This window comes from Argiope bruennichi, chromosome 7 (assembly GCF_947563725.1).
Source record: "Argiope bruennichi chromosome 7, qqArgBrue1.1, whole genome shotgun sequence".
NCBI classification, from domain to species: Eukaryota; Metazoa; Arthropoda; class Arachnida; order Araneae; family Araneidae; genus Argiope; species Argiope bruennichi.
In genome coordinates this window covers 83104416-83119731 of record NC_079157.1, presented here as the reverse complement: position 1 = coordinate 83119731, position 15316 = coordinate 83104416, and the positions used below count along the sequence as shown (strand labels likewise).

Here is a 15316-nt window from a genome sequence, read left to right as displayed (position 1 = left end):
ACTTCGAAGGTTCGTGGATAGAGCTGAAATCATCGCAGATTTATATAATAGAGAATTTTGTAGCTCAAAGAATTAAAAGTTGATCTCGACAGACACTCTGGGTTAGTGCGCTTCATCGAAAATATCATCCCAAGTGAACCTCGAACTTGCAAATCCAGTTTCTTCGAAACTTTCTTAGACTTCAACGGAGATTTTTCTTTAGAAAACTATATCCCGGGACTAAAATATTCATGGTTAAAACACCATATTTCTTTATTTGGGTATTGAAAGAGAATCAATTGCACTTGAATATTTGTAAAGGATTCTGTTAAGTAACCTTCACTTGTGCATAATGCTCTCAAAATGTATGTTAGTCCATTTTATCTACGGCATGGCTTCTTGCAGTTTATTCATTTATTATTTGCACGTTGGAGAATTTTCCCCAATGTCTCATTATCGTTTAAATAATTCCTTTATGTTTATTTCAAGCGTTGAGGAATTTGTCAACAAGAACTTTCTTCACTTTCACACTTTTCTAAGTGAGCCAATTGAGGTTGCAGTCCAAAGTTTGAGAATTTCTAATGCATTTTATTGACATTAGTTTTATTTTGCTTTCTTTTACAGATTCGTGAAGACTGGAAATATGTGGCAATGGTAATCGATCGCCTGCAGTTATACATCTTCTTCTTGGTCACAGCTGCTGGAACCGTGGGCATACTTTTGGATGCCCCGCACATTTTCCAGTACGTAGACCAGGACGCCATCATCGAGATGCACAAGGGAAAAGCCTCCAGATGAAAGATCTCCTGCAAGGCGTCGGATATATCCCTTTTTGAAATTCACGTGGCTTTTCTGCGAGCAGTGAGCCAGCTGAAAAAAAAGCATAAAAGAAAAGACATATTTGAAAAAAATAACCATGAAAGATTTTTGCTCAATACCGACTTGCACTTAACAAACAACTGAATGAAGTCGTCGCAGCGCGTTTGCCAGCGCTCCTATCGGCAAATTTTGGTGCATTTTCTTTGTTTTTTCTTCTTTTCTCTACCTCCGCTATTTGGACAAAGGAGGACATTTTTTAAAACTTGGAACATCGATGCGTGGTTTGGAGAATTTAGGGAAGAAAAAAAAAGAAGCTTGAAGTTGTTGCTCTGTTATTTCTTTTGAAGAACCGTTTAATGTCAGTTATACTTAGCATGGTGTGATAACCCTCTGTTCCATACCAGAAAAAGCAAAAAATTAAAAAAAAAAAAAAAAAAGAATTAAAAAATCTTTGCAAAAAAAAAAAAAAATCAAGTGTCCTATAGCCACGTATTCTGCTGGAGTTTTGTTCAATTGAACAAAAATTCAGGCCAGGATACGTGAATACGTCGGCTTATAATCTTTTGAAATTTACTTGAAAAAAAATTTCAGAAATCTATAGTTATACCACGGGACATTTGAAAAAGATCTGTTAAATCAATGAATAAAAAAAATCCCGATACAATATCGATCTTTTTTGGGTCGATTGTGGTATATGTGTTCCGTGACCTGGTTGTAGTCAATATTAATAGTGGCTGAAGTCTCTGCCCCAGAAATGGGACTTTTTTCACCCCGCTGGAGGTAAGACTTAGGATTAGTTCTTCGAGTTTTATACGTGCTTTGTAACACTAACCTATGGATGCCATTTTGTTTTTCGTTCCTTATGAAGTGATCGAATATGCTTTCACTAGTGGTATCAGCAATTTCCCGGGCTAATGCTGAAGAAGCGCTTTTTACAACCTCTCTTATCAAAACTAGGAGAATATTTATTGACTATTAAATAAACAAAAATGCGAGGTGTGGACACTTAGTGGGTGTCACATAACGAATTCGTTTGCAACCAAAGATGGATAGAATATGTTCATATAGTTACGGAATTGATATGATATGCAAGAAAGGGAAGTTCATCATTATCTTTGTCTTAGAGTGTTGCTTACGTACAAGAAAGAATTTGTTAAAATCATCCGAATATTCCTTCAGTTTTTTATTCTAAATTAGAGGATTAATTAAAGAAAATATCAATAAAATGTGTTCTTTTCGATATTCTTTGCCAATTTTCCAAAACAAATTAGATTCACACATAAAAAAAGCATTTGGACGTTTTTATCGACAAAAGAAGCTAAAAAATATATTAATAAATTGGGAAATTCTCCTTAATTTTACTTTCTATAAAATCACTAATTCTTTGCTCTAATTGTAGTAAATAAAAAGTTAAAGCTTTATTAAGTAAACATATATTTAACTATGTGTATATTCTTGTTTTCCAACATGATTGAGTTTATGCTTTAAATTTGGTTTAATAGTATTCTATCATTTTAATTTTAATTTTTTATAGAAATAAAAATCGTTTTTTAAATAGGAAAATTGCTTAACAACTGTTGAAATATAAAATAAATGATTTTTGAATTTTAGCGTGTATTAATGATAAAATGCGCTTAAAATTTTCTTAATTTTTGTAAAAAATTTTTTTTGAATATTATGTGGAAATTAATATTTTTCTAATACGAGCATTTTTTGCGTGGCAATTAGCATTTGTCTATGGTAATTGAAAAAAACACATTTAGAAACATTTTAAAATTCTTCCTTTTGTAAGTATAGAAATTAAGTTTAAAAAAATGATTCTGAAGATGAATTTAAACTATCATATTTTCAATTTGTTTGTTTTTCTGTTATTCTTAAAATAATAAAATTTTGCTTATCATTCCCATGGGATTAACAATCCATTGAAAATGTATGCTTATAACTGCAATATTTTTAATAGTCTACTAAGTTTTTATGGATTGTTGGCATGCTTCAGATTCAACTTACATCATCAAGTCTTAAATTCTGGTATACTGACAATAAATTTCTGTGTTTTTCCAGAAATTAATTATAGAATAGATTTATAACCTCAATAAACTAATTTAGTCCTTTAAAACAATTGATTATTTGAAATATATTTGCTTTTTTAACATAAATTTCTTTGAATAGTTAAGAATATTTAGCATATACTTGATGAAGTTAAACATTATTAGGACACACTGAGATTTTCTCGGCATTTTCTTGATCTATGCGATAATTCTTGACGTACTTCAATACTTCAGAAAAAAATTAAGACCATCTGTTAAGTATTGTATTTCTAAATTAGAGATTAAGTTTTTTATAAAATCAGTTAATAAACATTTTTTTAAATAAAAAAGACCAAAATAGTTTAAATGAATGGTTATCATTTAAAAATTGTGACATCAAGAAGTGGAGAACTTATGAATGCTTATCATATTCAATGTTCTAGCAGAGTTAAGGAAGACTGAAAATTTCTCCGTGTCTGCAAATTCTATATCATAAATGTGACATCTTCTAAGTAACCACATCTCGTATCTATGAAATATTTTAGCGCTGAAGTCAAGAAAAAATACGGCTCAATCCGAAATGACAGCACAAAGATGGCCGCGTTCCAAGGATTATTTTAACATTCATGTCCACAGTATTCGAAAATTCTTTTGTGGAAAAAGAAATTTCCGTTCCATTTGCATTTTTTCCAGTCATTGTGATTCATTTTTCAGTGTTGGTCAAAAACATTGCGCACAACAACCATTCCGTCTTTTCGTTTCACTTTTTTGGTACAATATTTGAAACGAATTCCATTTGTGCAATTCCATATATTAATAAAATTTATTTAGAATTGATTTTAATTTTTTTTGACCGAAATGACATTGCAGTTTTTGCGTTTTCGGTTAGTGATATTTAAATCTTAAAAAAATATATCTTACCACATGTATAATTTAAAAAAATAAGTTGTTGTCTTGATGACTATAGGCTTAGGTTCAGAACAGCTTTGATTCGTATAAAAACTTTGGAACGCATTGGAATATAGGAATTCAGTTCAAAATCAAGGAAACTGGTTAGAATTCAATAATGTTGATGAATCAATTATTAGGTTTTAAGTATTTTCTGCAATAATTTTAAATAATTATGAATAGCTGTAAATAATGCAATTCTTTTCAGCAGTTATACATATACAGTGGATCAAAAAATTGAGAGTACACCTTACTTTTACTTTATAAATCCGACTTCCAATATAAATAACACATTACCGAGAAGTGCAGGCATGTTTTTATTTTTACACATAACAAATGGTTTAATTTAAAGTGAAAATAAAGAAAAATAAACGAAAAATTTCTGAATTGAAAATTTTCAGAAGCATTTTAAAATAAACATACGCAGAATTTTGCTTCAAAAAATTTAGAATACACCAATGAAATTTTTGCAATATCACGCATAGAAACAAAGTGTCACTATTAAATTGAATGTCTTTTGGTTCCTATAATGGCCTCTGAACGTCGTGGTACCCATTTAACCAATTTTTAATGGTATCTGATGATAATTTACCCCATTCTTCTTGCACCACTTGTTTTAAATGGGTTTTGTTTCTAATTTTCTATTTTTGGCCCACTGCTTCGAGTGTGGCCCACAGATATTTAATGGTATTGATGTTGGGGTAATGTGTTTGTGTGTGTAATTGCGTTTACAATGAAAAAGGCACCATATTGTGACGTTACGTGCATTCTGTTTGGAGTCGTTTGTCCTGCTGGAAAATGGAATTTCCATCTAAACTCAAATTTTTACACTTTTCTTTAGATTGCTGCGACCATATGGTTCATCCAACTTGTTTCAGAAACTTTTCAAATCAAACGCAGACGTGTAAGTGCTGAAACTGTGCGAAATGCCATTAGACAAGCTGGATATAAAAGATGCATTGTTAGAGAGAAACCGTTCACCAGCTTGCAAATTCAGAAAAAGCATCTGAAGTTTGCAGAAACTCATCTTTTGAAGACCAATAACCTTTGGAAGAAAGCTATGTTTAGTAATGAAAGAAAACTCAACATTTTTGGCAGTGACAGCCATCTTACTATATGGAGAAAACCTAATACTGCTTTGGATCTAAAAAATTTACCTCCTGCAGTTAAACATGATGGTGATTCCGTCATGATTTGAGGTTGCATGGCTTTATCCGTGGTAGGAAATTTAATTTTTATAGATGGCATTATAAACGATATGGTTTACTTGGATATACTTCACAGCAATCTAAAGGAAAGTGCTAAAAATCTGAATTTAGATGGAAATTTCATTTTCCAGTTGGACAACGACCCCAGACAGAATGCATGTAACGTCAAAATATGGCGTCTTTTTCATTGTAAACAGCAGTTACACACACCACCACATTACCCCAACATCAATACCATTAAATATCTGTGGGCCACACTCGAAGCAATGGGCCAAAAACACAAAATTAGAAACAAAACCAATTTAAAACAAGTGGTGCAAGAAGAATGGGATAAGATATCTTCAGATACCACCAAAAATGGGTCGAATCGGTACCACGACGTTTAGAGACCTTTATAAAAGCCAAAAGATATGCATCTAAATACTGACACGTTCTTTCTATGCGAAATATTATAAGAATTTCATTGGTGTATTCTCAATTTTTTGACGTGAAATTCTGCGCTTGTGTATTTAAAATGCTTCTGAAACTTTTCAATTTAGAAGTTTTTCGTTGATTTTTTCTTTATTTTTACTCTAAATTAAACCATTTGTTATGGGTAAAAATAAAAACATGTTTGCACTTCTTAGTAATATGCTATTTATATTGAAAGTCTGATTTATCGAGTAAAAATAAGGTGTACTCTCAATTTTTTGAGCCACTGTACGTTTCTGCTGCTCAGAAAATAATTTTTAATGAAAATTCCGCTTCAATAAATATGAGCATAAAAATTCAATAATTACAAGAATGATTTTGTCAAAACATATGACATTATATGAAAAGTAATCAGAATAAGGCAGAAAATGTAAGGGAAATTAAAAGAAAAAAAAATTATTTTAATTTTATTTTACATGTGAAAAATGAAAATCATAAAATTCCAAATGAATTGAAATATAGTAAATAAACTCAAACTGTCAATCTTAAAATGTACATCATTAATTATTTAATTCAAATATGATTTAATTTACAAAATATGATTAATTAACGCTAATAATATTTTAAAAGATTTTTATTTTTAACCTAGTTTTAAATCAACATTAATGAATTTCCATAAGCTCTAAAATTCAGAAAAGCAACATCAGATTGTGAGAAATAAATACAAGAAGTAAAAATTTTTTGATGACTATTACTCTTTGCAATAGACGTTAAATGCTTTTTGATTTCTTGTTTTAAAAAGCTGTTAATTTACCAAAACAAATCTTCCTGGAAGTCAAATATCTCAAAGTTTTGACAATTTTATCATTTTTCCAGTGAATATAAATAATATTCATGGAATTAGAAAGCGAATTACGAATAAAAAATAATGAATTAACAGACATAAATCTTGGAAGAGTATAATATAATTTCATCACTATGGACACTGAAGATGAGATCTTATTGTAGTATAAATGATACGATTAATAAATTATTTGTAATACTAATGCAATAAAATTAATAATAAAAACATGATTAAAAAATTCTTCAAAGATTTTTCTTGTCCAAATTTTAAAATAGAATCTCTGAAAAATCGTTTGATAATAATATTATAATATTCCAAACATTTTACATTTTTGCAAACTTGTTAAAAACAAATTTCCAATATGTTAACATTTCTAAATATATAAATAATGCATTTTATAATCCTCTATTTTTTTAAATTTAATTTATTTTTGACAAAATTATGTAATGAATTGCAGAAATATGAATTAAAATTTGTAATTTTTTTAACTTTTTAAAACGACAAGTCAATGTTTTTTTTAAGAATGTACGCATGTTTTTAAATTTATTAATAAACAACCTATTGTGAGATATTTGCTCCAGATTCCTCAATTACTTCGTAAAACCCTTTAAAGCCGCATTTCCGCTGCAATAATATTTTATATCAAAATTCTTCGCCTTTCAACTTTTATAAAGAAAAACTGTATTGGCTGAAAAAAGAAAAATACGCGAAAGAAGTTCCCGAAATTGAATTTGCTGCATTGCCAACTGTTGTTTTATTCATGTATGTTTTGGTAAGCTCCCAAACCAACTGTGAAAAACCCTTTCGTTGCCATTTGAAGCTTGAATAATGGCAAAAGAAGCCACCTTTTTGCCAGTTAAAATGCATTCAATTCGGTTCATATATGTCTCTCGAGTGAATGCATCATTCATTTTGAAATATAAGTTTGGCTGCAAAAATCATCTTGGCGTTAGCTTTGAACTTCCGAACAACTTGGTTATTCTTTTGAGTTATTCTTTTACTAAATAGTTTTATATTTTTGTCAGTATATATTACTGCAATAATTTATATTTCAGAGATTAAAGATAGCACATTGTGATATTTACTTTATTCGAAAGTACAGTCTTTTTCTTTTATTTGAAAGGCTTAACAATCGGATTATATGCTCGTATTCACTAAATACCATAGACGCATGTCAGTATCAGCTGCGTATTCCATTTAATATCTGACTTCATTCTATTTTACATTGTAATGTGATGTCATGGAAATCCAAATTAAACTGTCGCAACCCATTTCACTTCGTTATTTTTCATGCTTTTAATGTGAAATTAAATCTTGATAGTATTTTTTCTTTGGAAAAGAGTTATCTTTATTATGTAATTTAAGAATAAAATTTCTAGAATGAAATACTAAAAATATTTAAAGTTTCCTAATTTTTCCTTTGTTAACAGCAAAATTCTCTAAGACAATAACATGTTATCTATAATCTTATCCGTTATAATTCATTCACAATATTAAAAACTTTCTAAATACATCATAAATATCAGTAATTTTTTAAATGTGTTTTTTAATTAATATTATTTACTAAAACTCTAAAACAATATATTTATTTCCTTCATGTTTTCGTTATCAGGAGAGAGTTTTTATAAAGTTTAGTTAATATATATATTTTTTTCAAGTTTGAAATTTTAAAAGCGGAAACTGCAATTTCATGTCTGTCGAGAAACCAATTTTAAAACACTTTGCCCGCGGAAACTGTATCGCGTAGAGGATAGTAGAGGACCGAGGGCATGTCCTCTTTTTACCGCCCACATTGCTTTGCCAGGGTTGAGGAAATGCTTACAAAAAATATTACATTGTCATTGAAAAACGAAGGTGATTTCTTAAAACAAACAAACAAACCTTCTTTAGTAGTGCGCGTTAAATAAATCTTTGTGGATATCCTTTGTAGCCATTCTTTGCAAGAATTAACTTCTTATTTGATTAAAGTTTTTATAATTGTTTCAAAATGTGAATAATTTAATGAAATAAATTTAAAACATTTAATATTATATGAAAATTAACCAAGAAAATACCAATTGGTATTACTTGATAGTTGTGTTATCGGTCAATAAATGAAATGTACAAAATTGTAAATTATTAACGAAATAAATGAAATAAATTTATATTCAATGCAATAAGACGGTGCACTGAAATATTATTTTGTTTCAATATTGTTCAAAGTAAAATTCTATTTTAGTGGACTAATGTTTATTTTCACTGGAATTATAATTTTAAAAGTGACAAAAAGTGTAGACTCTTGCTTTTTTTATTCCTTATAAAAAATAAAAGCGTGTTGATTCAGTTTTGCTATTTTTTATAGCTAACTGACAATATTTGTTGGTTGTATTAAATGATACTATCGCCCCTTAAGCTCATTTCACATTTTTACAGTTCTTTTACAAATAAGTATAATCTGAATATGTTTATTAAAAGCACTCATTAAAACATTTTTTCATCATTTAATATTTAATTCATTTTCTAATACACATCATATGTTGGCCTATATTTACCAATATCAACTTCCAGCGTTCATCTTTCCAAGATAATCACGATATATTCCGATTTTCATGAGATATTGACCGATATTATCCCATGTTTTTAATAACAAATAAGTATATAATATTAACAAATAAGTATAATCTGAATACGTATATGAAAATAGTTTATTAAATTTTTCCTTCGCCATTGAATATTTAATTCATTTTCTAATACACATCATATGTTGGTCGATATTTATCAATATCAATTTTCAGCATTCATATTTCGACAATAATCACGATATATTCCGATTTTCATGCGATATTGAATGATATTCTCCCACGTTTAGTGAAAAGTTCTTCCCCAGCCCTGTGCAACTCGTACCCTGCTCAATTTTGTGGGAAGGAGTAAAAAGGGAGGATCTCCTTCAGAACGTAGAAAATCGTCTGAGCGTACACACACATAGCAAACGATTCTAAATAAACTAAGCCCTTTCGGACTGTGACGTCATCAAAGTAATAGATTCAGCGTTTTCTATCTAGAAGCAGACGTCACCGAGCAACATGCATCGCCCGCTGCAGATAGCAAAGAAATCAAGGGAGGGACGCACACTTCAAACCCCCTAGGGGAGAGATGTGTACCCGCCCCGAGCGGTCGACCGGACGTCCTAGTTCTAGAATTAATTAAAAAAAAAAGAGAGTGCAATTTAATTTTTATGTCTTGATGGTGCTGTGTTTCTATTCTTGTGTATCAGGGGGAAAGCCTTCTCTCGTAGTCTTTCCCTAGAAACATAAACCCTAATGTTCGTTTTAGCTCTTCGGGACTCCTCGACATTTATCGGCATTGTTCGTGAGAGTTATTATAAATTAGAACTGTATATCTAATATTGAAATCGTTTGCTCATATTTGATGAATTCTGCTTAAAAATATACAGCAAAACCTCTCTAAACCGATCACATTCCACAGTATTGAATAGTTCGCAGATATGAGATATTTGAGAGCTAAATATCTGTTTTTTAAAAATTATTTTATTTAAACTATCTAATAAAAAGCAGAATAATTTTATTGTTTTAAGACATCAATTATTTGAATAAAAGCATTTAAATGCTTGGTAGAAGTTTTTAACGTAATTCATTTGATTTTTTTATTGAATATTATTATTTAATAACTCTTGAGAAGTGGCAATTTTTAGAAACTGTGTAATTTAAAATTTAGGGAGAAACATTTTTTATGATATTTTATCTAAGATACTTTAAAGTATATCAATTGAAAGGCACCAGAGGCATATTATATAATGATGAGGTCTAATAAGACGTTTAAGAGAGATTACGAATAAAAATGTTTTTATTTTATGAAATAATGAACTATTTTGATTTTTTCCCATAAAAATTACACAGAAAATTATTTCATCGTAAGATATAGTAAAAGAGTATATTCTTCACCTCTCATTCATAAACATTTTTAAAAAAATCATAAAAATAGGAAATAAGGCATATATAACTATAGCACTTCACATTAGTACTTGATAAATAAGATACAAATTTTTCCAGAAACATTTTTTACAACTAATGGAAAGCTCAGAAAACCATTCTTTACAGCTTTGAAAATTAATGTATTTCGGACACTTCCTGTCTCTTCGAGTGTAGTTTCCTTTAAATTTTGCTTCACATTTTAAAATGTATTATAGGAATTGATGACATAGAGAGGTTTTGGTGCGCATTGCAAAATATTCTATTGAAAAGAAAAATGCATAGAATAAAAATCATTTAGAATCTGTTTTTGATTGAATTATTTTATATGGAAACATTTTGATTGTAAATACTTTGAGATATTTCTGTTTGCTTCCTGTTATTCTGTCAAGCAAATTTGTTTCATTATTACTTGTTTGTAAAGCATGCATTATTTCTGGATTTGTATTTCACTGTATCTTTCAAAGAAGTTTTCTGAAGTGGATAGTGTATTAAAAGATATATTACAGAATGTTCTATGTCTGTATTTGTTAAAAAAAAATTCATGTTTTTATTAATAATTAATGTTGAGAATGGATTTAACTCTGTTAAGGAAATTTACTAATCAGAAAATTATTTTATCACATGTAAAACAACTGTTTCATCAGTTGTGAGAATCAATATACTTCAAATTGCATTTTTAATGTAAATATAACAAAAAGGCACTTCACAATTTAACTTTTTTCATTATCAGTAGTCAATCGATTTGCAGTATTACCATATAAACGGATACTTCATAATGAAAACACAAATAATTTGAAAACTAATTATACAGAGCGATTTAAAACTAGGTGAAAAATATTATAATGAAAAGTGGAAAAGGTAGAATGGATCACGTTAAAGTATATGACCAGAAACGCTCTCGTAGAGTTAGAATATGTTCAAAATGCTTAATTAATCATCTAATAACGGGGGGAAAGTCTTTTTTCGATGATACTTTACACATGGATAATAAAAAATTCAATTTCAAAAAAAAATTTAAGTAAATTTCCTTAAAATATTCCTTATGTAAAGTGGGAGGGGTACATAAATTGATGATTTTTTTTTCTTACACAAGGACACAAAGAAGATGGTTAGTGGCACCTGCGACACTAGGCGTCGCTATCCGCTATCAACTAGACTTTGGGAGCAGATTTAAGTAATTTGGCCATGAATCGACCATTTAGCACCCGTAACTGGTATTAAAATTTTTTCTTACGGAATTTTAAATATATTTATAGTAGTGTGGAAAATTTTGCGATGAGGTTAGTATGTCTGCTGTTTCACCATTCATTAACTTCTGTATGTTGTCCTTATGCAATCGAAACTGTAGATGTTACATTCCAATTACAGAGCTATCTGATTCATCGGGTTGACGTTTCCGGTCTTACTTTTCTACATGATCTTAACTGATTTTTGTGCACCTTCTTCCTAACTTTCCTAACAAAACGCTCTTCGTATTTTAGATCCCCTTTTAATGATGAAATGCTTTATAATTCATTAAAAACCTTGTTCAGAAATGATACTGATCATTGCTGATGCATTCTTTATCAGTTGTTATTATCATCTTTAACGTTAGATCATTTGGATGTTGAATATTTATAAATACTAATCTATTGCAAAATTTGCTAATTAATATCCAATTAGTAATAATTTGAGACTCTTTCATAACGTTATATTATTAATAACAATTCACAAGTTATAATTTTTATATTCCTTAAAAATTATGAAAAATGTATAGTGTCTTCGATATTTACCACCGAATAAATTATATGAATTTGTCATCATCAAATGATAATGACGATACACAAATATCTTAAAATATTGTGAACATGTTGGAACACTTTCGAATGTAATAATTGTACATAAAATATCGTTGGGGAGTTCCGTTTACTTTAGCGAGTTGTATTTATTCGAATTGTGAAGAAAATCAAAGCAATTCCCCTTCTTTTTAGATCAGATATTGCTCAAGTGATGCTATTTTCTAGGTTTTTTATTTTATTTATCGGGCCTTGATCCCGACTTACCCGCAATGAAATGTCTTTTCTCGGTAGTTTGATTGGTCTATTTTTTTTCTTTAAATTTTCGGTAGCTATCCCATTCAAATCGTTCTCGTCCGTTTAAATTTAAGACTTCTTTTTTTATATTTTGTTAGTGTTTTTGATTATAGATTTTTTTTTTTGCAGTTTTGAGTTCATTGAAAAATGCTTTCGCCCAAAGTAAGCAGAAAGAAAAATTATTTGAAATAAAAATGAACACCTTTCATAAAAAGAATCATATTTAAGCATTGAAAATCACAGATTTAATGGGTACAAATCCATCTAGTTTAAGTTTCAACTTCAAGTATTTTTCAATTTAAAAAATACTGAATATTTATTGAAAAACAACTAAATGCATTATAGTGTGTTTCAGAGTCTATGAAATGAAATAATATATTTTAAGCAGTTAATTAAAATCCCTAGCTATTCGAATAAAGGGAAATAAATTTGCAAGTCATGGCAATTAATTTAACAGTGCAAGAAAAATTTAATAAATATGGAACTATTTTTTAATTTCATTAACTAATTAGATTGAGAAAAAGACAGATTTCAATGTTTTCATTTACAATTCAACTATGCGCTGAAAGATTTTTTTTTTTTGAGTATCATGGAAATCATCTTATATTAAAAATGATATTGTTATTATTATTATTATTACATAAATTTCGTTATATTAGGCTATTTACAAAAGTTTTTTCAACTAAAAGATTTTATTGTGATCCAACATAAATTTATTAGAAAAATTTAAAAGGATTTTTAGCAAGAGAAAAATTTTTTTGTAGAAAATATTATTCGTATTATTAATTATTTAAAAATTTATATCTAGAAATTTCGGCAAGCACGATTATGTTTGATCAAGATTATATTAATTAAAAGGGTTTAAACTGAGCAATCATAAAATCGAGAACTACATTGCATTTTTTTTTATTTTCCACGAAAAATATTTATAAAGAAAAAAAAATTAACAAATAGAATAATAAAGAATATAAAATTAATTTATTAAAAAATGTTCCTTATTATAAAAAATAAAATTTTTACACTGAATTATTTATTTAAAGTTAATTAAAAAATAACTGTTAGCAGTATCGATTTAATTTATGGCGTATTAATAAACTGAAAACTATAATACTTTATCAAACACATCAAGATTTCAATTGGGAAGTCATATTAATAAGAGATTTGTTTCATAAAAGTATTTCCAATTTTATGTCATAAAATTCCATTGAAATAATTTGTCTGTAGACACATATTATTAATTAAATTTTAACCAAAAGTATAGCAGAAGGAATGGCAATAGTAAACGTTTTGTTAAATCTTTACTTTTTAGCTGAAAACCCAATTTTAAACTATGATCATAGCATATAATTTTCTACTCTATTTCAAAAACACTTATGATAGCAGTGAGTTTAAAAACTAAATACAAATAAAATAAATTTTTGTATTAAATATATCTTGTAAGAATTTCTTACAAGTTATCATAAAAATGATTACCCTTAAAATACATATAAATTTGTTTATTTACTAAAACATTTAGGAGCATTTTCAGAATTTCTTTGATGACGAATTGAAAAAACATTTTAAGAAAGCCTCACGGTTTTCCAAAAACAGAAAATAAACAGTATAGCTACCGTAGTGAGATTTAGAACTGCTAAAATTCAATTTATTGACCCAAATCTCTTTGCTCTGTATTTGTATTATCTGAATTTGCACTATATTTTTGCAAAGATATATAATATTTAGCTAAATTTTTTATTATAACTTCAATAGATAAGTTTGATTATGCAAGCGATTTTAAGTCCAATTATTTATGAAATAATTAATATTCGAATTCAAATCTGAAGACACGAATCCGTAAGTTTTCAAAATTTAAACAATTCAAGCATTATTTTATAGAATGGCATTTTAAAATTATATGAAACATAACTTCTTTTCAATATAAACTTTAAACACAAATAATAATCGAGATTTAAATTATATTATACATATATATATAATTCAATGTATAAATGCCTAATGTATATCACATATATCAGAATCTGAGTATATAATTACATTTTTATAAATATTTTCATCGATCTAAATAAAATGAAATTATTTTAACATTTCAAAATTAAATTAAATTAAAGAAATATTATAATAATTTTAATTTTTGTTTTGTTTTTAAGGTAATTTCAAATGAATTTGAGAATCGCATAATTTAATGCGCATAAATATTACTATAATTTTAAATGAGTTAAAATAAATCTGAAATTCGTATAATTTAATTTCCTTGATTTTTGTCATTTCTTTTAATGAAAGGAAGTAAAGAGACTGGGGACATACAGTCCTAATAAACTGAAGCAAAATTCGACATTTAATTAATACAAGGATATAAAATGACTGTACTTGATTATTTAAACATTTGGACGACAACGATTTGAATTTTTCATACTAAATCTGTTGTTTTTTTAAAAAAATGTTTAAAGATTTTTTTTGGGGGGGGGGAGGCAGTGTCAACACACATAGATAATTATTTGAATCTTCGACGGGAAAGAAGATTTCACTTCCCAAGTCTTCTCATGTATTTGTGTATAACCCTCTTGTTAATCCGGAAGGCGGGTTCGGGATGTAGCCCCGATAACCCGGTACTGTTGAGTGAAATGTTCTTTTGCCTTAGTGAAAGCGAGTGCTGTGTTGTTTTGTACCCGCATGCGTGGACGAATAAAAAATATTGATCTCCTGTTTCTCGGACTCTCTTTATTTGTATAGTCTGTAAGATATATTTGAGCAGGAATTATGCACCATTATTTAACTCGATTTGTTTCATGTTTGTAAATATGAGATTTCTTAAAAAGTTTTTCCATTTATTTCTTATGTTTGAGTTTTGACGGAAATTGGTTATTATAAAATTTTTAGAACAAAAATATCAATTAAATAAATTAATAATATAAATTTATTTTTATTTTAAACTCTTTGAACCACTTTGTAGAGAATTTGAAAAAAGGAATAGGACTCTATAATATTTATAATAATGAATTATAAGTTGAAAAAAAATAGAAAGCATTGAAATAAGAAA

At 28.2% G+C, this 15316-nt stretch overlaps 1 protein-coding gene across 1 annotated transcript in view; it reads left to right on the top strand.

The window, feature by feature from the left end:
- LOC129976125 (acetylcholine receptor subunit beta-like 1) overlaps positions 1 to 1138 on the top strand; it is a 238979-nt gene extending 237841 nt beyond the window's left edge. Inside the window, exon 8 of the mRNA XM_056089525.1 lies at positions 604 to 1138. Within this exon, the coding sequence (XP_055945500.1) occupies positions 604 to 777 (174 nt within the window). The 3' untranslated portion in view covers positions 778 to 1138. The remainder of the gene's footprint in view (positions 1 to 603) is intronic.
- The last annotated feature ends 14178 nt before the right edge of the window (positions 1139 to 15316 follow it).